The 23538-nt window shown below is 33.5% G+C and overlaps 1 protein-coding gene across 1 annotated transcript in view; it reads right to left on the bottom strand.

Moving 5' to 3' along the window:
• The window catches only part of LOC143251991 (signal recognition particle 14 kDa protein-like), a 30405-nt gene extending 7024 nt beyond the window's left edge, over positions 1-23381 (bottom strand). The window contains 4 exon segments of the mRNA XM_076503461.1: positions 4091-4185; positions 4188-4211; positions 13682-13754; positions 23217-23381. Coding sequence (XP_076359576.1) covers positions 4091-4185; positions 4188-4211; positions 13682-13754; positions 23217-23240 — 216 coding nt within the window. The 5' untranslated portion in view covers positions 23241-23381.
• Between the last annotated feature and the right edge of the window lie 157 nt (positions 23382-23538).

Genomic DNA, 23538 nt, shown 5'->3' with positions numbered 1-23538 from the left:
CAATTACTTCTTCTTTTATAGCTATTCTATGTTATTTTACTGGATGTTTTGGTCATGTGGCTATTTACTGGTGGTGGAATTTAGCAGTTTTTACTGCTGAAATAATGGCAAACAGTTGTCGTAAGCACACAGCTGTATCAATTTTGACTAAAATTTTAGCTAGTGATGATTCATTGTTATAACCAGATTTTGAAATTTGAAGTCTGACTATTTTCACCTTCTAAACCTTCTAAACTATCAACATGCAACTCATTCAACATCAATTTTTAGTATGGTCCATTCGAGCAAAGACATCCAGTGAAAATGACTTGTCTAAGTTTTTGACATAAACAAGTGCAGTCCATCTGGGCAAAAAACATCCAGCGAAAGTGTGTTAGATATATAGTTTTATGACCAAGTGTGGTCTGCCCAGCCAAAAGCATCCAAGAGAAAAACCTTGCATAAGATACAGAGAGTAACAAATGTGGTTTGCTCAAGAAAAATATAGAGGGAAGTGCCTTGGATACATAGGATTAGGCCAACTGCAGTCCACCTGGGCAAAGAACATCATATGGCAGCACCTTATATAAAAAATTTATGTTTTAATCAATAAATGCAATCAACCCAGGAAAAATCTGAAAAAAAAGGAGAGGAGATATGTATTGGGGAGTCCACAGACAGAACATACTGGAAACAGTGCAATGGGTGTCTGTGATTCCTTATTCTGAAAAGCAGAAAGACCCAGATTGTAACTATCCTGGGTCAGTATAACTAGGCAAAAATCCCCATCTGCTTTACTCATGAATTCCATGTGTGATGTTCTTTTATATATGAAACAGTAATATAAATGCATATACACACATAAGTGACTGGTAATCTTACAAAAATACCTATCTCAACAAGTGGAAGAACAGAAGTTATTTGACAGGGCACTCCTATAATGAACAACAGTTGAAACAGACAAACCCTGATCAAATAACCAGTTGAAGAACTGGAACATGTCCAGAACAGAAGAATTGGAAGAACTGTAGCTATGGTAAATGGACCAAAGTCTAAGTAAGACCAATGCCTCTGCTACATACAAAAGGAGGAAAGGCAAAAGGTTCAGTCAAGGAACAGTATTAGACAAGGACTGCATCTCCAAGTTAAGGCAAGGTACTGGACAAAAGCCATTATGGTTGTTGAAGAAGCAATCAGATAGAGGAAAGGGCAGGAGCTGTTTTTTCAGTAAGTACCAGAAGAGAGGGAGTTATACCTAAGTGAATCAATATACAACAATCAGCAAAACATGACAAGGAGTAGTCTGGTTAAGGGAAATGACACTGGAATGGATTCTGATCAGAGAGAAGGCATACAGATAAAGACCCTCTCCATTATCAACTAAAAGCATCCACACCAAGAGCTAAAAAGTAAGGAACTGGAAGCAAAAAAGGGAAAACATTTGACATTCCAGTCAGTTGAGAACACACCCATAGAAATGCCTCAGGAGAACTTGGTTGGGACAAAATAAGTGATTGGACACAAAATTCATAATTCTGGGAATATGACATGCCAGAACCATCATGTTCTGCTCATTGACCTAGTTCATAAGTTCCAGGGTCTGAAGAAAGAGATCTGAACTTGGTTTCTTTTGCTTAGTGATATAGTTTTCAACAGAAAAATGGTCATAATGAACCACATCCACCTGCCCACACAGTGCAAATGATATAGAGCCCAATGAACTGCATAATGTTTCTAAGTTTTCTAGAAAAAAATAACAATACCTAATCCAGCAAGTTATATGGCAATTTCCATCTGTTACTGCACCTCCAGCTGAACATAAGACACAAACTCCCCTTGAACTAGAGCCAGAACTTTCTCAGGAGATATCACTGACCCTGAAACCCAGGGAATTGTGTGTGAACCATTGGCTATTAACATGGTAACTTCATCATCTGCCACATTAAACCTTGAATTCATATGAACAAATTAGAAGCAATTCCAAAAGGGAAAACTTGAAACTGGTACACCTGATTCCTGCAAATGAAGGAAATGATAGGAGAACAGGGCAATCAGAACATGCATGAAGTTGTGCAAGATTGTGAACTTGCTCATCCAAGAAATGGGTAAATGGTGGGAAAAAACCCTCCATCTTGTCCTAAGGAACCATTAAGTAGTAGTTGAGAAAGAAAATATCAATGATGAGGAACTAGAATTTGTTCATTTTGGGAGGTGCAGAAAGATATTAAAACCACAGAGAGGGATAAAGGACCCTCTCAGTAGATCCCATGTCTAAAACTTCTAATATCATAGCCTTGAGATGCAGAAGGTCAGAAGAAAAAAACAGACAGAGGGGAAAGATACAAGAAGTTAAGAGAAGAGGCACACAAAATAATCTGAATGACTTATCAGTCACTCTCAAAATTGGTCCAATCATCTGTGATCAGAAAAGGACGTCTCTAAAAAATTGGAATGACCAAGAATAAATGTAAGGAGTCACTAGCTAGATGTGTGATAGCCAACCTGACAGAAAAGAGAATGGCAAGAAGAAATATAAAGATGAGAAATGGAGAAATATGGAGGGTTCATGGATCAAGGAAGAGAAATACACTCACAAACTTGCAAGAGAAAAAAACCAAGGAAAAGGAGGAGTGAAGTTGAATAGCTTCAGCTCAAGCTCCAAGGTAGCAGGAGTACCTCCAAAGATTTCAAGGAAAAAAAAAGAAAAAAGGGAGCCAAATGGAGGTCACAGAAGAAGTGAAAAGAGCATCTCGTCCTAGAAGGTCTCAATAATAGAGAAACCACACAAGCAGGATCAATATAGTAAATTAAACCCTGGCTAAGGTATTAAAAAGGGCCTACCATAAATCCCAAGGAAAAACTATCAGGGTCATGGTGTGAGACTTCAGACAAGAAATAAAGAGAAGATAGAAAAAGAAGTTAAATAAGAAAAAAAAATGGAGATGTGAACACTGAGCATTTGAGAACATTAATGGAGACAGGAAGTCAGCCCTCCAAGTGAAAAAAAAATAGACTGCAGGGATTAGGAATCCAAGAAAAGAAAAAGAGGGCAGCTGTAAGCCATGTGGAGTTGAGAAGGACAAAACATTTGAGAGCAGGAATGAACCTGGTCCAAAAATGTGTTAAAAGGGGGCATGTATGTATGGAGAAGAAAGAAAAACCAAAATATCCTCAGTGTGAGTCATGCAGTAAAGAACAGAATGAATTAGAAGACATAGAGGAAAGTGAAGGTAAAGAACAAACTTGAGAAACCAAATCCACAAATCCTAACAATAAAGGAACTAAGTAAGCAGGGTAAAAATAGAAGATGAAATCCTCGCCAAGGTATTGTAAAGAACCAGCCATACTGAATCATGTAGGTATATTAACCTCTTGATAGTGATTAGAAAAGGAATTAAAAGTAGATAAAACAATAAGGCTAAATAAGGTTTTCTCATGGTTTCAAATAAAGTAATGAGATATGCAAGACTCTTTTCAATTCTTGTTGGTTGAAGAGTTGCTAATGTTATTATAATTGTTAAAGTTAACATTTTCCTTATGTAAGGTATGTGTGTGTTCTTCTTATAGCAAAGCCACATCAGGTTATCTGCTGAGCCCACCGAGGGGAATTGAACCCCTGATTTTAGTACTGTAAATTCATAGATTTACCACTGTACTAGCGAGGAGCCCTTATGGAAGGAAGTAGTAACCACCACACTTGGAAATTAATGGTTGTCAGAGCAATTCTTCTCATCAAAATGTTTTAAAAGTTAACATTTGAAAAAGCAAGACAAATTTTGTGAAATTGGTCAAGTTTAACCTTACAGAAACATGTCTGTTAAAACACAGTGCCAAGGAAAAGAATGAAGTTAATTCTGAGTGCAAATGCTTATGAGGATCTACTGTGTCTGGAGGATGGCTTGCCTTCCTTTTGTTGAAGGGCTATTATCAGTGCAATTTACATTATAATGTGTCTTCAGCTGAAGACAGCACAAGCTAGCAGCATGCACAATATTTCAAAGGCAGACATGCAAGGAATAGCAACTTGTATGTAGAGATATAAATCTATCATTTTGGAATATTTAAATTTACAACTTATAAAAATTAAAAGTTAAAAACATTCAAAATTTACCACAGTGGCTATTTTCTTATTTCCAAGATGTGCCCGAACCAGACATTTGTACTCTGATGTTTGTGGTGGTGGATTAGCTAAAGTTTTAGATGGCGAGGATGAGGTTTGGTTCGACCATCATCTGAAAATTAAAAAAAAAATCAAGACCTATGTTGTTAAATACGTTACTTGATTAATTTTCTTTTAGTTATTTATCAAAAAATTAGTAGTTTTTTCAATTGTAAGTTGATATATAGTGTACTGTGATGCTTTCCATCATTTACCCTAATAAAGAATTAATGGATTTAAGTTTGTCAACTTGTTAACTATAGCTAAGCAATTAGCTTGGATAGAGCCCTGTAAAATAACTGATTAATCTACATTATAACTAACTAAATTAAAATTTATTCTTCCAACTATTGAAGTAATCAAAATATTGCTATTGTGATTTCTTACTATCATTTGTAGTTAATTCAAGCATGCTAATTTAATTAATTATAATCACAACTCACAAAAATTATCAACTAATCAAAATTAGGGTTTACTTTTTCTTTTTAGATTATTTTTCATTATTCCAGCTATCCAAGTCTTAGTTGAATGTAATCCATTAATGAGCTCAATGAATAATTAATAATAAAAAAATTCTAATAGTCTTTCAGCCCAAGTTACACAACTGATTTGGTCCTTGCTTATATTAAACAACCTATATGTCTACTGAGGTACCAAGATACATTCCACTAATTGCCCAGCTTTTGTGATAAACACTTTAATGGTAAATTGATAAGTACTATAGTTTGATTTTAATCCAAGGAATTGTGCACTTTATAAAAATGTTATTACAAGTAATAAATAAATGTATCCCAATATAAAATTTGTATCCTTTCTCTTTTGCAAACTAGTATTTGGTCTCTTCTAATAAAAGTATACAACTTTTTTTTTCCCTTGAACTTGTAGCTGGAGAAAATATTTCTTTTTTATATAAAAGACAGCAAAAAATTAAATTATATATTTTCTTGAAGTTTGAATTAAAAAAGCTGTAATAAAAAGGCTTTAATAGAAAAATATTTTACAGTTTTTTTTTCTTGATTTTCTATTATGTATCTGAATTCAATAACAGATATTTCTAGCTAACCCACTTTTTTAAAAAAAAAAAGTTTAGTATCAGAACTTGCCATAATTAATTTGGCTAGTCATTGGTGACTTTGCTTCACAGATATAAAAAAAAGTTTTTTTTAAGCCCCTTGTTGCCAGAACCTAAATTTTGTCTCTTCACAGCATTAGAGAATAAACAATTAAGACTGGGGTTAGATATTCAAAATAACGTTTGTGTACACAAATGCTATAATGATCCAAAGTTGTGATAAAAAATTTTATGTAATTAAGATATAACTATTTAAGTTACATTACATAAGATAAAACACTACATCCATATGTACTGTGTACATCATGCATTAATGAAAATTTTAAATAACAGAGTTCCATATAAAATCAAATGTATACAATTATAAAAAAAGCTGAAATAAAAACCAAGACCAGAATTTCTTTTCATAAAAAAAAAGGAATTATCATGAAATCAGTACAGACTGTAACATAAAAATATCTTTTGCAAAATGAATATATACTTACTGTAATTACAAGTATTACAGAAACTTTAAAACACTGAAGTGTTAATGCATATAGTACTGTAAAAGTATTGTACAAAAAAAGATGCAATAAACATTAACAAACTTTAAACAGGTACTCAGCAGAAGAGAATCAACACATTACTAAGTATAATACAAACTAATTATGCAACAAGTAATTCATGATTAATCGTTGTTGAAAAAAATCTGATACTATCAATTGATTTATTTGACATTTTGAGCTACATTCTTCTTTAGGAATGCACTAGAATTTGTAACACTGCAAACAATTTAAATTGTTCTACATACAAAGAACAATATACATTATTACATAACAAACAGAGAAATGTTCAAAAGCACACTACATTAAACAAAAAAATATATTATTAAACACAATACATTAAGTAAAAACACAATTACACCTACAAAGAATACAAAAAACTGATACAGTACAATAAATATTATATAATGGGAAAAAAAGCACAAATGAGTAAAAATTGATAATTATGAATAATACTCATTTAGGTGACTGAAGCCTTCTAATGATAAGTGTTGTGGCATGAATATAATGGAAATAAAAATCATGTTTGGTACAGCTCAGGAAAACTGAGCAAATATGTCCAACTACTTATAAAGGCTGAAAAAGAGTAGTTAAATTTAGTTATCTGAAGTGCAAGGTTTGGAAAACTGTTGTATGTTTCTTCTAGAACAGTGGTTGCCAAACTTTTTGTGCTTATGGTACTCTAGAAAAATAATGTTAACTTTGCTGCACACTTGTCTGACCCCACCCAAAAAGAGGGCAGTTTTTCTGATTAACAACATGGAATACACTAATTTGGGACTATTTTGAATAAAGAATTATGCTCTCAATTTAAAAATATGGTCATGTTGACCTGAATAAACTTGATTATTTTATACGATAACGAAAAAGCATATTTGATTCCGTACACTTACAAAATTTCGAGGCACATTGTTTGGAAACCACTGTTCTAGAGCAGTTAAAATTATTATTAATTACTGCAAGAGGAGATATGATTTAGTTTACATGTGGAATTAAAAATTCTAATAATCAAAAATGTAATGATAATATTACTGATTAACTGCAAACAATTTAAATTACACTAATTAGAATCACCATTAACCTCTTCCTTACCAGAGCATTTTGTAAGGGTTTTTAACACTATATCCATTAATACACATACATACATACATACATATATCCATAGAAAAAAATCTTATGAAATAGTGAACTGCTAAACTTAAAATCAGTTTTAAAGTTAACATGTTACCTCATATATACACATAATTTTTGTAATTGTTGCTTTACAAATATTCCATGGAAGAAAATTATGGAGGCTCATAGATTCATGTAATTAGGGTAAAATTACTATTGTTGTTAATTTCCAAGATTAAATTGTACATATTTATGTACTAATGTGAAGAAAATGTTTTTCTCATCTATACAGTTTTAGTCTCTGCCATTTAAGAACTTAACAGTTTAAAGAAAGACAGAAATGCATTTCTCTAGCTCAATTGACACATTCATTCATAAGGGTGTATTCCAAATGGAAATGTGCATAGGGAAAAACTGCAATGCAAAAGTGTGAACCCAGCTATTTATAGCAGGCAGACTTAGGTAAGTCCTATTCTAAATGTACAGAAAAAACCATTGTGAAAATATTACAGTACAAAAATAACAAGTTTCAATTCAGTCCTCTAAGAAAAACTTAAATCTCTTTTCTTGGTGTTTTGATTGGTAACCAATTAAACATTTCTGCCAGTGCTTTCTTTGTACATTTTGTAATGTGACTCCACATTTCCATGTCTTATCTATTATAAGGGGTTTCATTAAGTATAGAAATGAATAGCATCAGTCATTTTACAATGTGCTTTAAAAATTTTGGAATTCAACATTACAAACAGACATGTTTGGATTTTTATCAACAATTAGGCCTTAGCTGTCCTGTTTCAGCAGAAGACAAAGGTTGTTTTTATTAACATTGTTATTAATCATATTATCAGTAGTTTCCATTACATGATATGAGACATACTTTAGGTAAATAAGAATTTTTGGATTTTTATCAACAATTAGGCCTTAGCTGTCCTGTTTCAGCAGGAGACAAAGGTTGTTTTTATTAACATTGTTATTAATCATATTATCAGTAGTTTCCATTACATGATATGAGACATACTTTAGGTAAATAAGAATTTTGGATTTTATCAACAATTAGGCCTTAGCTGTCCTGTTTCAGCAGGAGACAAAGGTTGTTTTTATTAACATTGTTATTAATCATATTATCAGTAGTTTCCATTACATGATATGAGACATACTTTAGTTAAATAAGAATTTTTGGAATTTTATCAACAATTAGGCCTTAGCTGTCCTGTTTCAGCAGGAGACAAAGGTTGTTTTTATTAACATTGTTATTAATCATATTATCAGTAGTTTCCATTACATGATATGAGACATACTTTAGGTAAATAAGAATGTTAATTCTAACCAATCACAAAGTTAGAAGGAAAAGTGTAGTTTTAGTATGACATCATGTGTGGAAAGGAAACTATTGTATACATGTTATCCAACCATTTTTCAATATTTATTCAATGTATTTTCATGATAACAAATTACACAAACCAAAGTGAGAGCTGGAAATTTTTTTTTGCCTCAAGAAGTAAATAAAGCAGACTGCAAGACTTCATGAGTATTTATGGGCAAGATTTCTCAACAAAATGCACTTCAGATCCTTTTTATAAAAGTTATAAGGGCAGTTTCTTTGAGATTTGTTTCAGTTAAATAAAGAAGAGAATTATTTAATCAGTATTTCACAGAAAATAAATACTTCATAAAGACAAGCAAAATTTTCAATACTGGAAATCATGGAAAAGTTCTTGAATGTCTGATGACATCACTCCTTCAACCCAAGTTTTAACTGACAACAAGCAATACCATTGTGTTTATTTCAGCTTCATGAAAACCATAGATAATATGACTTGTAAAATGTAAGATATGCTGACTTGTAAACACTGATTACTAACAGGTTTTGAATTATATACATGTACCTTCATCTGCAAATGAAGATGTGTCACATGACTATTGTGGGAATGAACCTCATTAGTGGAAAATAAGTTAAAAACTGGTTTGATTGGATCCCTAAAATTGTAAAATTGTTGATGGGATAAGATAATAGACATTTTATTAGTTTTTCTAATAAATAATTCAAAAGTAATTAACAATGTTTCTAGCCTGAGCTCTTCATCAGTTACTGTATAAAATTCATTTATAAAATGATACAGAGAGATGTGCAAAGGTAAAAGGCAACATTATCAAAGAATAAGTGTCGTAAACTTAATTGCAGTGCAAGAAATAGTAAAAATATTTGCTACTAAAAGCAGCCTACAAACTTATTCCTGATTAGATCAATCATTATTCACACTGATCAAAATATGCAGAAATACTTTGACTGAAATTTTTAGTCTCAATATTACATATTTTAGGGACAATTTTGTGTTTTTAAGGGACAATTGCAATTATAAATAAGACTATTGTGACATCTTAATATAATTTTGTTTTTTGAATTCTTTTTATCACTTTTTAGTTCTAAAATAAAACAAATTTCTTTAGAAACTATAAAGCTAATTCACAAGACTAACAATTCTTTGAAAAGTACTTAATTAGGCAGAGTGTAAGCAGTTAACTGAGAAAATATTTAAAAATGGAAAATAATAGACTATACAACATTATTAATGTTGTAAAAAAATGGATAGTCTCAGCAGGGGTAAAAATATTCTAAATTTTTAGCAGGACACATGTCCTGCTGGATAGTTAAACTTGCCAGACATTTTAGCAGGACACCTCAAAACTGTCACCGGACATTACCGAAAACAAGAAATCAAGTTGAGACAATTATTATATAAAACAATCATTTTATTTATGGCACTGAAACATTACTTCAAAGCAAGTGGCAACAAGCCTTGTATCCATTAAAAATGACATATTAATCAAACTGGTAGATTTAGTCATCCAGCACTAAGACATCAGCTGATGTGGACTCAGTATCTCTATTGTCTCTACGTGTGCGAGTTCCATGTTGACACACAAATCGTCTGGTTTTTCTTACTGTCCTTCCACCAGGATTCTACAGACTTGCACAGTAATTCTGTGCTTGCAAGATCACAGGTCTTATTCTTAGCTAATTTTATTGTCATCAAGTCATTAAGAGAATCATTTATTAGTTTGGACCACCAGTCAACCTTAATAACTGCCATCTGGGAAAATCCACATTCTGGTTCAGCAGATGATATGGAAATCACCTGCATCAGGCATACCAAGGCCAAAATTGTTGATCCAGGGAAAGGTTTACCGTCCTCAACAGTAATTTGACTTAACATGTGGGCCCACAATCCACTTGCACTACTAGCCAGGGACTCATCTGATTTGATAAATCTTGTGGCTTTGAGCAGTGTCTCGTGTAAGTCAGCTTGGCAAATATCAGCTGCAATGTTGAAACCCTTAGCTTCTAGCAGAGCACCAAAGTGGTCTAATATTATCTGGAGTTCATTTATGGCCATAAGATGACAATGCTTCCTTGCTTTTAGGCCAGTTGCTTGGTTCAAAAATATGAAAGACACCAATAAAATCTTTATCATATTCTTCAAATCTCTTATTCAGATATGTGACAATTTTACCTATGAAGATGGCAGTTTCTTCAGCCACAGATTGAGCAACTGTCTCTTTTGTGGCACTTTTTGAGCCTCTGGCCCTTGTCTGACCACTAATAGCAATCACCTTTCCTTTAAGTAACCACTTGCCAGTTTGTTCACATGTTGTAAGCTCTTTAACAATTTTCTGGAATCTCTCAACATGATTCAGATTACCCAGCTTCTCTTTGCAAACAGTGAATTTGTCAGAAACAATGTTCACAGTAGCAGAATTGTCTTGCATTTTGAGACTAAGAGATGTCAAAACAGGCAGAACTGCCAAGAGTATGTCCATGTACAAGATGAATTTAAGGCTTGTCAAAGTACTGTATAATCCTGCAGCTTTCTGTCCATGTTCCCCTTTGTCATGCAGCTTTATTTGATACAAATGATCTGCTAAAGCTGGCCCGTTATGAGAAACTGACTCCAGAGAGCACTCATTGTAGGCCACCCACCAGGTTCCTGTCCCTTTTGTTGGCTTTCTAACAACAATGTTGTTGGCTTTACCAGCTTCTCTGAGGCCAGCCCAGTTCTGTGGCAAATTGTCATAAAACTTCCATAGGTTTTCTAAAAAGGTTTGGGTACTATCAAGGTAAGGGATGTCCTTGATGGTCTTCTTAATTGCAAGTTACAATCTGTGACTAACACAGTGGATCCCTATCAAATAAGGTTTTTGCACCTTCAATCTGTTGACAAGTCCTTTATTTGTGCCAAAATTAACAGCTGTCCCATCAACTGTCAGGCATACAATTGATTCAAGCCAGTCAGGAAACTTGCCCTATATGGACAATGCTGCAAGTACAAAAAATTAGTACCCAATATTAGTTACTTTCTGTTTAAAAAAAAAGTACATTTCTACTTTGCAAAATTCAATTGCTCCGTTACCTATTACGCTAGTTGTGCTAGGTTAAGCTCCAATTCTGTCAGTGGTAAATACATGGTTCTTCTTGGTTTAAATCAATTGAAAAATGCTCGAGTTTTCACTGATGTATATTAATAATGGAATTACTATGTCAACCTGAATTAAAACACAAATGTACATGAAATATTGACCATTTTAATTTTTCTTAATTAGGAATTCAGGATAAATCCAGAAAATTCTCATCCCAGGTAATTAAGAAACCTTTACCTAAACTAAGTGCCTGTAACAAGTGTTCAGAATCAGCCTTCTCAACTGAATGCAGACACAGGAAGTGGGTTACTGGGTAACAGTCACTGTCAAAGTATCTTACATAGACCATCTTGTTCTCAATGTTGGCAGTGTCTGTTGAGCTGTCAGTCATAATGAGGTGTGCAGACAAGATCTGACATTAATTCTAATTGGTTCAGCAATATACTTCATAAAGATAACTGCTTGTTTGTCATTGGCATAATGTTCTGTTATGTTCATACTAAAGTTGTGCTCCTGCAGCAACAAAAGCTCTTGAAAATCACTGAATGGTTTGGCATTCAAAGCCATATAATGGGCAGTCCTGAACAGCACAAGCAAACGATCTTTCTTAGTCTGGTTAAGTTTGCTCAATTCTTTCATCATGGCAGTTAAATCAGGTGTTTCTTCTGCTGTCTTAGCTTGACAGCTTGGACTGTGGGCACAACTGTTTTCATGCTCCTTAACAGCACTTGCTCTCAGGTTGGAAGATCCTGTTATGAAGGTGTTCTTCTGCCTTCCACTACTTTGGTCATATTCCTGACAAATTGAGCAAAACATCAGTCCAGTAGAGTTATTATACTCCAGCCATGGTCGGCCTCTATTCCATTCATCCTGGAAATGACGAGTAGGCTTAGCGCCAGTACTAGCAGTAACAGTTTTTGCTTTAATACTTGGGCTTGGGTCAACAAGCTTGGTTTTTCACTCGGGGTTCTGTAGTATTGTCTTCTGATTCATTAGTCTTGCTCATGAAGCCAAACTGAAATAAATCGTGAGACTTTCCTGTTTTTTTACTATGAGATACCATGGTCAGATCGTCGAGAATGTTTGGCAGTCATGTGACTATCTGGGATGGCATGGATAAGGCGACCTAAAAAGCGTATTTTGTGAGTGTTCACGACAGTTTTTTAAATTTTGCTTCTTAATGTTTTAAATTAAATCTTAAATTTTGCAAGTTATTTTTCACTCATTATAGAATATACTTTTAAGCAAAATCTTGCTTAAAATCTTGCATACACAACTTTTGCCTCGCTTATTTTTGAGGGGACAATGTATTTGTGTCCAATCCTTGCTCAGTTACAATAAAAGTGAAAATTAGTGTGAATAAGTATTATCCAATAAGCAGCCAATGAGGTACAAATTGCCTTGTTTCTCCACTAGCAAATTCAAATAAGTTTGATAAATCATATTCAGTTACATGCTAGAGTAGTTTTACCTCTGACCAAATCATAGTGTTTGTAAAAAAAATGTACCGTTTTATTACTTGTTATTAAAGTGAAAACTTGATATATTTAGGGACTATACATGATGAAGAATTATTGAATGCTTTGTTCACTGATGTGTCTTTTTTTTTGTTTTACTTCAGTCTTTCAATAGTTTAGGTGTTAAGAAAACAAGTATTCACATCAGATAATGTCCAAAGGGTTAAAGAATTAACAAAATATAAAAACACCTGGCTAGTTTAGACTGATAAAGCTTGTTATTTTGTATTAGCTATTAACTTATAACCATGTTGTAGTTATTCCATTTGATTATCAGTGATTTGGCTGTATAAATTACTATAACAAATCTAGAGTAAATTTGTTGCCAATTTTTGTGTCCTTAAAACTACTCAACTTTTGTAATTATACTCAGAAAATAACAATATCCTTAGACTTCAAATAACTGGAAAAATGACATCTGTGATGATTATAAATCTCATGTAGAAAGAGAACTTCAGATCTCTCTAAAATGACAGCATGCAAAAGACTATGACAAAGGCCAAAGACTTGTGTATCAACTTTTCATGTTCAGCCACTTAATTTAAAACATAATAAGAACCTCAAACAAATGTAAAGTTTATTAATGCAACTCTTGTATCACATAATCTTTTCAAAACAAATATTTAAACAATATCCTTTGAACTTGCTTATTAATAAATCATTATGGAAAAAATATTAACAATTTTAGAAACCTCCACACAAAGATACACATTTAAAATTAATTTACATGTATAATATTTTCAACAAAGGTATTTTTGGGTAATTATAGGTTGTTTAACTACATAATTTAGTAAAACACTGACTAACTTACAAAACAAACATTATGAACATATAGGTTTGTATTTGTGTATTTAAATAATTTTTCTTTCAAAATTTCACTTACATCTTTTCATTGTTATGTACACAGACCCAGAATGTCGTGCTTTCTGGAACATTCTAGTCAACTCTGTAAGAAACTAGAAAAAAAGAAAAATTAACAAGTCTCAAATAAATTGTAAAGTTCAATTTAAAACTGAAATAAATATCTGTATATCTCAATGAATATTTTACTGCTTTGTTTATGTGGATGAGGGAATATCTTGATGAGCCAAATGATTTTTCATATCTCCTTAAAAAAAAAACTAACTGGACATGCTACTGTGATTAAGATTAGGTAATTAGTGTAACTTGTTAATTGAATAATAATAAGGCATTTTAGTTGATTAAACTCAACTATTTGATTATTCCCATGAGATAACCAAGAAAAACAACAATTAATCAATCTACAAACTGTTTCAAGACTAAACCACTGTGTAGCTTTGTGCTAAACTAAAATTATAATTGCAATATTTAAATTACTTGGATACCTGAAATAATCAAAAACAGTAATAATCAGAAACCTAATTTTGATAGATTATTTATATTTATAGAAAAGGTGAAATGTAGCTGAGAAAGCCACCTGATAGCTGGGTATCATGAAGACAAAAATCTAAAAAAAAGACTAAAAGGTGAGCCATTGAAGAAAAATGGCCCAGAGGAAGGCAGTAGCAGATAGATCAATATCAAAAACTTTATAACTTGCAGTGATAGACAGACTAAGTTGAAGGACAACAGGAATGGAATTAGAAGGCTACTTGGAAAGAGAGAACAGCCCTGAATGTGATCAATGTGATATATGGATATATAACAAAAGAAGAAGTTGGAGCAAGAGAGGGGACCTGGAAAGAAACTGGACTTAACAAGGTGTGTTATGGATCAAGGCAACAACATGAGGGAAGAGATAAAGAGGAGGACAGAAAAAAAAAAAAAAGAGACTACTCTCAGCAGAAAACACTGACCACCAGAACTGAAGAATGAATAACTGGGGAACAGATGAGTGGAAGTTTGGTATTGAAAGAAGTGACAAAGGTGTTAATAAAGGGTGTGCCCAACTAAAAGCAAACCCAAAGAAAAACTTGATGGTGGAGAGACTACCATGTGGGTAAAATCCAGTCCAACAACTGGTTCACAGCCCTTAGAACATGACAAGTAATGAGACATAACCAATGAGAGTGAACTCAAAATAGCAGGTCTAAAACATGGAAGTAAAGAGTCTTGGTATAAACACCCACCCCTAATACTTGATATATACAAACTATAAGGAGGTTAGCATGGATCATGATCAAGAGAGGAAATGGGAACATGTTCACTTGCTTAGTTACGCTATAATTTATACAAGTGCCTTAGCCCAAGAGAGGAGCATCTGTGAAAAGACAGAGATCCAACTGGGGGGAGGGGGGATACATAGCAAGGCAATGACACAGTTGAACCATCAAGACAAGTCCTCTAGATAAAGAGAAGGCAGGCACATTATTGAGGATTAATGATTCCAAGAAAGATTCTATTGGACTTATAATGTCCACTGGAAAAGATGCAGCTTTAAAGGAATAAATGGCTTTAGTGAAGCCAGAATCATCAGAAATGAAAGAACCTCAAACGAAGGACATAAATGAGAAGAAAAAATCTTCGTGACAAGTCTTACAGAAGAAGAGATGAAGGCTAAACCTTAGTCAGGCGAGAGTTGGAAGGCATGCTCAGACATAATAAATAACTTGAAGTACTGGAATATTTCATCCCAATTGAGCAGCCTTTGACAGAAAAATGGAAGTGTGGCAGAAGTCCATCCTAGAAGGGGTGAGGAGAAGCCAATCATCCTTTTAATAAAGGAACTTCAAGTTTAATCCATGAAAATGGTGAGTAAATGCCCCCATGGCTTAACTAAAGATGTAAGAAGCAGACACAATTAAAAAAGGAAGAACCTTGATTCCAATAGATCAGGGGTTCCCAACCGGTGGGTCATGACCCCCCAAGGGGTCGTGAAGCCTTAGCAGGGGGGTCGCAAAGCCTTGGCAGGGGAGTTGCAAAGCCTTGTTAGAAGTAGCTTGGGATAACATTAATTTTATTTCATCAATTAGATTTTCATGTCGCAAGTGCCAAAAGGTTGGGAACCCCTACAATAGATGAACTAAAGAAAATGTCTGTAGGAATGTGTAAAAAATGTCTGACATGTTGACCTTGGTCATCCACAGATGAGAAGAAAAGGATCACCAGAAAGAAAATAAAACCTGTATCTGGAATTATGGGACAATTAAAACTGGTTGAGAGAAAACAGGTCAATAACAAGATACCAGTCCCAGGTATTCTTGGAGAACACAAAGGTTGAGAGTAATATCTGAGTGGGAGTAAATACTCTTGTGATGGAATTGTTGGCTGAGCAATCCAAGACCACATCTTCAAGATGCTGAAGATAAATGGGGTCACATGGATGAGAAAAGTAAAAAGGAGAGAGTAGAGGAAGAGATATGGAAAAATGGGCTTGGGTGAAAACTTGAAGAGCCTGTTACCTGAAAATGAAGATCACAGTGAGATGAAGTGAGACAGGGCTTCTGGGCTACACATGACAGGATAATCACCAATAAAATGAGTAATGACCTTGGCATTGTAAAATAGAAGGACAGGAAGAAAAAGAATGGAAACAGGAATGAGAGATGTAGATTGAGCAGGCCTAGGAACAGAAAAGTTGGTTAATTTAAGAAAGAAAGGTTGAGAAAGATGAAAATACAATGAAAGCTAATGCCAGGCTACCATAAGTCTGGATTTCCAGAGAATCAGGAACACCACTGAAGATATCAGTGAAGAAAAGGGTCCTGACAAATATCAGGGAGATAAGAGAGGCAGGTAAAAATTAGTTAGCAGAGCATCCTGACCCAAAAACTTCCAACAGCAGAGGAACCAAGTAAAAATGGAGGGTGAAAATAATATAGAACATGATATAGTGGTGAAAAAAAGAGAATACATCTTTCCAGAAAATATTTTAGAAGCATAATGAAGTGCCTCAAAAATAAGAGATGAAATGTAACATAGAGGCATGATAAGAAAGAAACAAAGGCATGAAAATTGGGTACTAAGGAGCAAAAAAGAAGTTAAGGAGTCTCCCATCCTCATAAGAAGGTAAAATATATTCTATATGGAAATCAAAGAAGAGAAATGAAGATTGGCTGTAAGTCAGGACAAAATAGTCAAATAGATAAGGAGGACAAGGCATATGATTATGGTTCCACAGTTGTTCAAGAAAAGAGTATAAATGGACCCTAATGTCAAGAGAAGGAGAGATGACAAAGTAATCTTCAGTCTTGGTTTTATATAGTAAAGAACAAGAGGAATCAAAAGACAATGGAGAAAGATAACTAAGGACATACCTACAAAATCATATCAAGAAAAAGATTAGAAAGGTGAGAATTTTCCTCCATCAGTAAACCCTAGTGGGAGAAACAGCTGGTTGTAATCATTGTCATCTTGGACATGCTCAAACTGAAGAAAAGGAATATCAGCCAAATAGATGGAAGGAGGAGCTCCTGTATGTATGAAAGAACAAATAACTCACTGACCAATGGCTGACATGTTCTCCACAGACAAGCCTCCAGTAGCCACATTTGACACAGGTCCCATGTTAGTAACATCATCATTATCAAATAACAAAGTAAATGTTACCATAACTTGAGAATTCACAATGGGTAATTTATTGTTATATTAAATAAAAAAGAAACAGTTAAACTTGAATAAAATTCACATTTTGTAAACTATCATAAATCTCATGTAATTAACCAATAGGTTTAAAATAAGTCCATTTGATACAATACTGAGAAAAAGAATGAAGTTATTTTGAGCACAAGTACTTAAGGGGAGTTTCTGCACAAGGTGTTTGAGTTGCCCTTCCTATCAGTGGAGGGCCATTGTAATGCAGCATCCTCATCCTCATAGTCAGCTACATCTAATACTATAATATGATCAGCAAATTTAAGTAATTTATAATCATCACATATAAGCCTTCTTTTATCATACTTCAAAGGTTCGACTCCTATCCTGACATTTTGCTCACAATTTTGTTGGGATATTACAGAATGACTTGAATCAATCAAAACATTGGACAAATATTTGGAAAATGACTTAAACATAGAAAGTGCAAGTGAATGCATTTGGATTATCATAATTTAGGTCCCATGTTTAACACTTATGTAAACCCACTCAACTATGGGACTGTAGAAAAGAATTGTAGCATAGTGATAGATAAGCCAATTAAGCCATTAAAACAGTGCTTTTTTGCTAGTAATAAAGCCAATACCATTTTGGGGTGGATATTAGATCTTGCTTGGAATACTTTATACAGTTTTAGTCTCCTTATTTAAGAAATGATATTGCCTTGTTGGAAAGAGTTCAGAGCAAGGCTTCAAGAATGATTATATATAGACAAAATGATTATCTTAAAGAGACACAATAACCTCTTCTTTTTCTTGAGAGCAGAAAGATAAGAGATTATATGAGGAGTTGAGAGAAAAATACTTTTGTTTTCTTTGTGCTGTATTGCAAACACAATATAATTAGAGAACACTGTTTTAACATGTGGAAAAGATAGACTAGGCTTCAGTTAAGAGAGTTTTCTCTTTCAACGAGGTGATTGGCTTATGGATTGAGTTATCTCAGGCAATAGTGAAGGCTGACACTCCACAAGATATTATAAGGAATATAATGATTTCCTGAAAAATAAAAAGTGAATTTCAAATGTTAACATTTTTCAGGAGTGGGTGTGCAAAGACAGCCTTGAAGTAACAAATGGTCTTTTGTTGCCCACGTTATGTTACTCTCCAAAATAACTAAACAAAATTAATACATAGTTTGGGGGCAATTTACTATTGAATCATCCTGTACTCAACCATCTAGTTATTAATCTCAAACATTTAAAAGTAATAAAACAAAATCACATGCAATAATCTGTATGCTACTTATAAACATCTTCTTACATTGAAAAATGTATTTCTGATAGGCACTTACCTCCTATCACAGTGAACCAGTCTTTTATTCTTTATTTTAGCACAATTTCAGAACATGTGCTGATGATGTGACTACCCTCCACCAACCATACTGCACCATCTATACTAGGTACAACTAGCCTCTCTTCTATTCTAGCATAATCCTCACTTTTGAGAGCTGACAAGTACAAACTAGAAACACTAGCATATTATTGGAAAGGAAAGATGGGAAGTGGGTGAAAGGAGGCTAGTATCTATTGGAAATACATTTTCAATGTAATAAAATGTTAACATGTGCCAAGGATAGAGTTCTAGAGCACACCAGAGAACATCTAATGCTAACTGTCCAACCAATCAAAACATCCAGCAAAAACACCTTGTCTAGAATAGTGTGAGCAATAAGAGTGATTCCTCTCATAAAAAATAAAATAAAAAATATCCAGGGGAATTCTTGAATAAGTAGTCTGATAGGAAAGTGTCAGGTAATTCAAAATTAGCCCATTGTCAACAGATATTACATAATTCATCAAGATATTTAGCAAGAATTTGCAATGATAGAGTAATAGTAAGGTGCCTGTTAATATGATAATTATGCATGGCTAGAGCTAAAGGATGATAAATTATATATGAATAGGCCAAATATGGTCTGCTCAGGCAAAAACATACATGGCAAGCACCTTGAGATACATCAAATTAGGCCAAGCACAGTCCATCCAGGTTAAAATAACCAGTGGAAAAGCCTTGGATATGCAGTATAAAAGCCAAGTGTGGTCTGCCCAGACAAAAACATCCATGAGAAATGCCTTGGTACACTAATGAGTATATCAAGTTCAGTCCGTATGAACAGAAAACATCAGGGGGAAGTGTCTTGCATAAGAAATTTATTTTTTGATCAATTAGTGCAGTCAGCAAGAGCAAAAAAAAATTTAGGGGGCAGGAGCACCCTGGATTCAGAATATTATGTTATTGCAGTAGCCTCCTCAATTAACTACCAACCTGAAATCTCTTGGGAATCAAGGAAGGCTTCTCAATCCACTAAGGCACCTGTGAACATACTTGAGATAAGGTGAAGGAATAGGAACTCCCATCATGGCCAAGTCACCATGCAAGGTTAGCCTTGATCCCAGATGGAAAGGTGATTAGATGTTCCAAGGGATCATGGGTTAAGAGCATCCAATGAAGGAAATGCATGTGTGTCTGATCTAAGGAAATGAGAACTTCCAAGAAAGCTCACATCCTGAAAAGAGATAGAACTTCGTATGTAAGAGAGAGAGAGAGAGAGAGAGGAGGAGGTAGAGCCCTCATGACTGCCCATTTCACATCTTAGAACTAAAGTGGATAAAGATGGGCCTGACTGCAACAGAAATTGAAGAGAACTCTCAAATGAATAAGACACTGCATAGGAGTATGACTTCTCCAACTTGATGGGAAATCTCCCAGTTGAGCAGCTTCTTAAAGAAGCAAGCAAGTGTAAGTAACTCACTTAGTATAAGAAGAAGTGAGTGGTTGTCAGTTGTCCATATAATGGCGAGTCTGAACACCCAAGTCAAGATGATATGCATAAAAGGGTATCAGTCAATAAAACACATATGGAGCTGATTAAACCTTGAAAGGCAGTACCCAGAACTGGGAGACAGAATTCACTTGAATGAGCAGAAGAAATTAATGTGACACTTGGGCATCCAAAATCCCATGGTAAACCCACTGGAGTGAGAGTTAGAATTCAATGGTGAAGTGAGGTGTCTCCAGATAGGTGCTCAGCCAAGACAGATCTATGATGAATCTCCAATTTCCAGTGGTTTGGGAAAGAAAATATATGTGGGAGTAAAATCACAGTTCAATGGAAACCACCCATTTGATAGCTTCTTTGAGTAAAAGGTCTCGACCAGACTTGGCAAGACAACTGGAGGAGGAGGGAAGTGGATAATGAAGGAGCAGAAATGAAGGCAGATATCTTCAGACATAACCTGTATAACCCACAGAACTGGCATAAAGTTTAGTCAAAAGAGGCACAAGCTAAACTTAGTTAAAGAAACTTAGAAAATAAAAGACTCTTAAATATCAAACAAAGAAGTCAACCCAAAGAACCTATAACACAAAGGACATGAAAATAAAACCTATCCTGAAGAACATTAGAATAAAAAGGTACCTAGATAACAATAACAAATTTTGATTCAGATCTAATAATCAACTAGATGACTAGTAGAAAATAAAAAGTATCTTAAAATTAACAAACTGTGAAAAGAAATGAAAATAATGAACCAATATACCCAAAAAATTAACCAAAATTACCCAAATAGTAATGATCATGCAAAACCAGAATATAATATATATATATATATATATATATATACACACACAAAAAACAACTAATAATCAAATTACATGTATATTTAAACTAAAGTAACTTAGATGGTAAAGGAATTAGAATAAATGAATTTACTAAATATTGAGCATAAAAGACCTAAATTATCAACCACAGAAATTAAGTCCATCCAAACTCAATAAACATGAGTACACCTATTGGGAATGAGTAGTATGAGTTTAGGACAAACCCATTTAGTCAAAAAAAAAAACCCTGGACAAATAATAACATGAAATTTTTAAGTTATAATTTTTTTTATTTAAAGTCATGGCTGTGTTCAGTCACAGAAAGTAGTTGCTTCACCTACAAATATGTATGAGCACAACCTTTGCAAGACAGTACATTACTCTGAAAACATTCCCAATGGACTGTTGGAACTCTTTTTGGTATATAAATAGCCTTCTGCATAGTTTGGAACCTCTTATATTGTTCATGATCTCCATGGTGGTTGAAGAGAGACAAATTTTTCGAGTAACTCGGAGAGTATAAACAATTTTTAAAAACACTACAAAGCTCACAAAAACAGTATTACCAGCATACAGTGTAGATCATGCAATAGTCATGGTAATACCATAGCTGAAGTGAAATTGATACTTCAGATCAGATGTGGCAGCTGTATATAAAAATAGAAAAAGTCGAAAGTTTTGTTTTATTTTCCACTTTTAAATGGCATTTTGTCCTACTTTTCAGTTTTCTTAAGGGAGTATTGTCCCTGGAATAATACACACTGAAAAATTCACTATAGATCTCCTAGGAAAAAAGGAACACTATCTAACTCAGCAGATTACATGGAGGTGTGATAACAGCTGGAACAATGCCATAGAAAGAAAGATCATATGAAAGGATGTTGTCAGACAAACTAACAAAAACATTTTGTGAACTAAAGTCTGTACTTTTCAGCAATTTTTTTATTGGTCAGGAATTTGTCAAAATTCTGGACAATTGTTACTGATATTCCTTCTCGATTTACTTTAAATAAATGCTTCTTGATAAAAACTGATTATGAACAGAATCTACTATTTACATACAGCTATCTTTGTGTTTTGACAGGTACAAAATCATTCACTCAATAACTTATGAAATAGTGATGTAATGTTATATAGTGCAGTCTTCCCTGTAGTCAACTTCAAAGAGAAAAGCAAAAGGCTATGCTCAGTCAAGCCATGTGACTTCTCTACTCAGTTAAAAACAAAATTATAATTCATGGTTTTCAAAGACTCCTAGTACTCACTAGAGGTAACAAATATATATATATAGCTTACCAACAAAGTGTAAAATTGTGATGTTTAGGTATCTGAAGATAATCCAGCAGGAAATAAAGATAGCTCTAACTTCTAACTAGACATAAAAAAACCTCTGAGTCAAATTTGGTGAAATGGTCCAAACACTTTAAAATACTTTCTGTTTAACAAATGAATTTACATTATTATAACTATTTATTTTTACTTATTAAGAGGTTCAGTTTCATAATCATTCATTTGTAAAAAAAAAAAAAAAAACAGCTTTCAGATGGGACATACAGAGTCAGGAAAAAATACAATTCTTTACTAATTTTAACAAATCATACTAAGCTTCATCAGCATTTTTTGCATTCAAATTAGCTAGTTAACCTTTCTCTCTCAAAATAACTTCCAATTCTTGTAAGTCAGCATAATTAAACTTCTTTATTCATTGTAAGGTTTGAAATAACATCTTCTCTTACAATGTCACAAATATTCACAGCTTTAAAAAACTCCAAGCTCAAGTGTACAAGACAGTAGCACAACTGGTAAACTGAATTGCCTACGTACGTATAAGGTAAACGGTACTGTCAATGTAACAACTTTATATAATTGGGAGTTATCTATATTCTAAGAAAACCCAATAAAGTTCCAATAGGCTTTTATTTTGTTTTGCTTATGATTTATTTGCTGATAGTATAGTAGTATTATGTACATACAGGAAGGAAGAAATGGTGTAAAAAGCTAATCTAGAAAATACAGTAGTTGTAAAAAGTATTGAAACCGCATAATCGCTTTAGCGTAAGAATTTGATATATATTTTTAACATCAATAAATCCAACAATCACTGCTATCTGTAACTTATGTGTAAACGTAAAACCTAAATGGGTTACTCAGTAAACTACTTTATAATTTATGTGCAATATTTCTATATTTAATTTATGATTTAAATAAAAGTGGGTCAGTATTAAAATATTAATACATCAGTTATACAATAATATCTCTTACCGTCTCATTTTCTAACAAAACCATTATTTTCGGGTTTCGTTTACTTTAAATACTCCAATAGTAATTAACACTAAACTCGTGAAATAAGTTTATGAAAGCTCACGTGTCAAAGTAAAGCTTTAAGTTTTATGTTCGTGCTATCACTCATACCCATGCGGTGAAATGTACGAAGCGCAAAAATTGACACACATTTATTTTTAAAATAAACACATTTTAATACGACCACTAAGTTTCTCGAGCATTGTAATATTGATATTAAAAAAACAATATATTATTGATAAGATCTATTAGTAAGTAAAATTATAGATATGAATGAATTTAC

This window comes from Tachypleus tridentatus, chromosome 6, assembly GCF_004210375.1.
Source record: "Tachypleus tridentatus isolate NWPU-2018 chromosome 6, ASM421037v1, whole genome shotgun sequence".
NCBI lineage: Eukaryota > Metazoa > Arthropoda > Merostomata > Xiphosura > Limulidae > Tachypleus > Tachypleus tridentatus.
The sequence above is the reverse complement of the archived record's forward strand: the minus strand, read 5'-3'. Positions and strand labels throughout refer to the sequence as shown.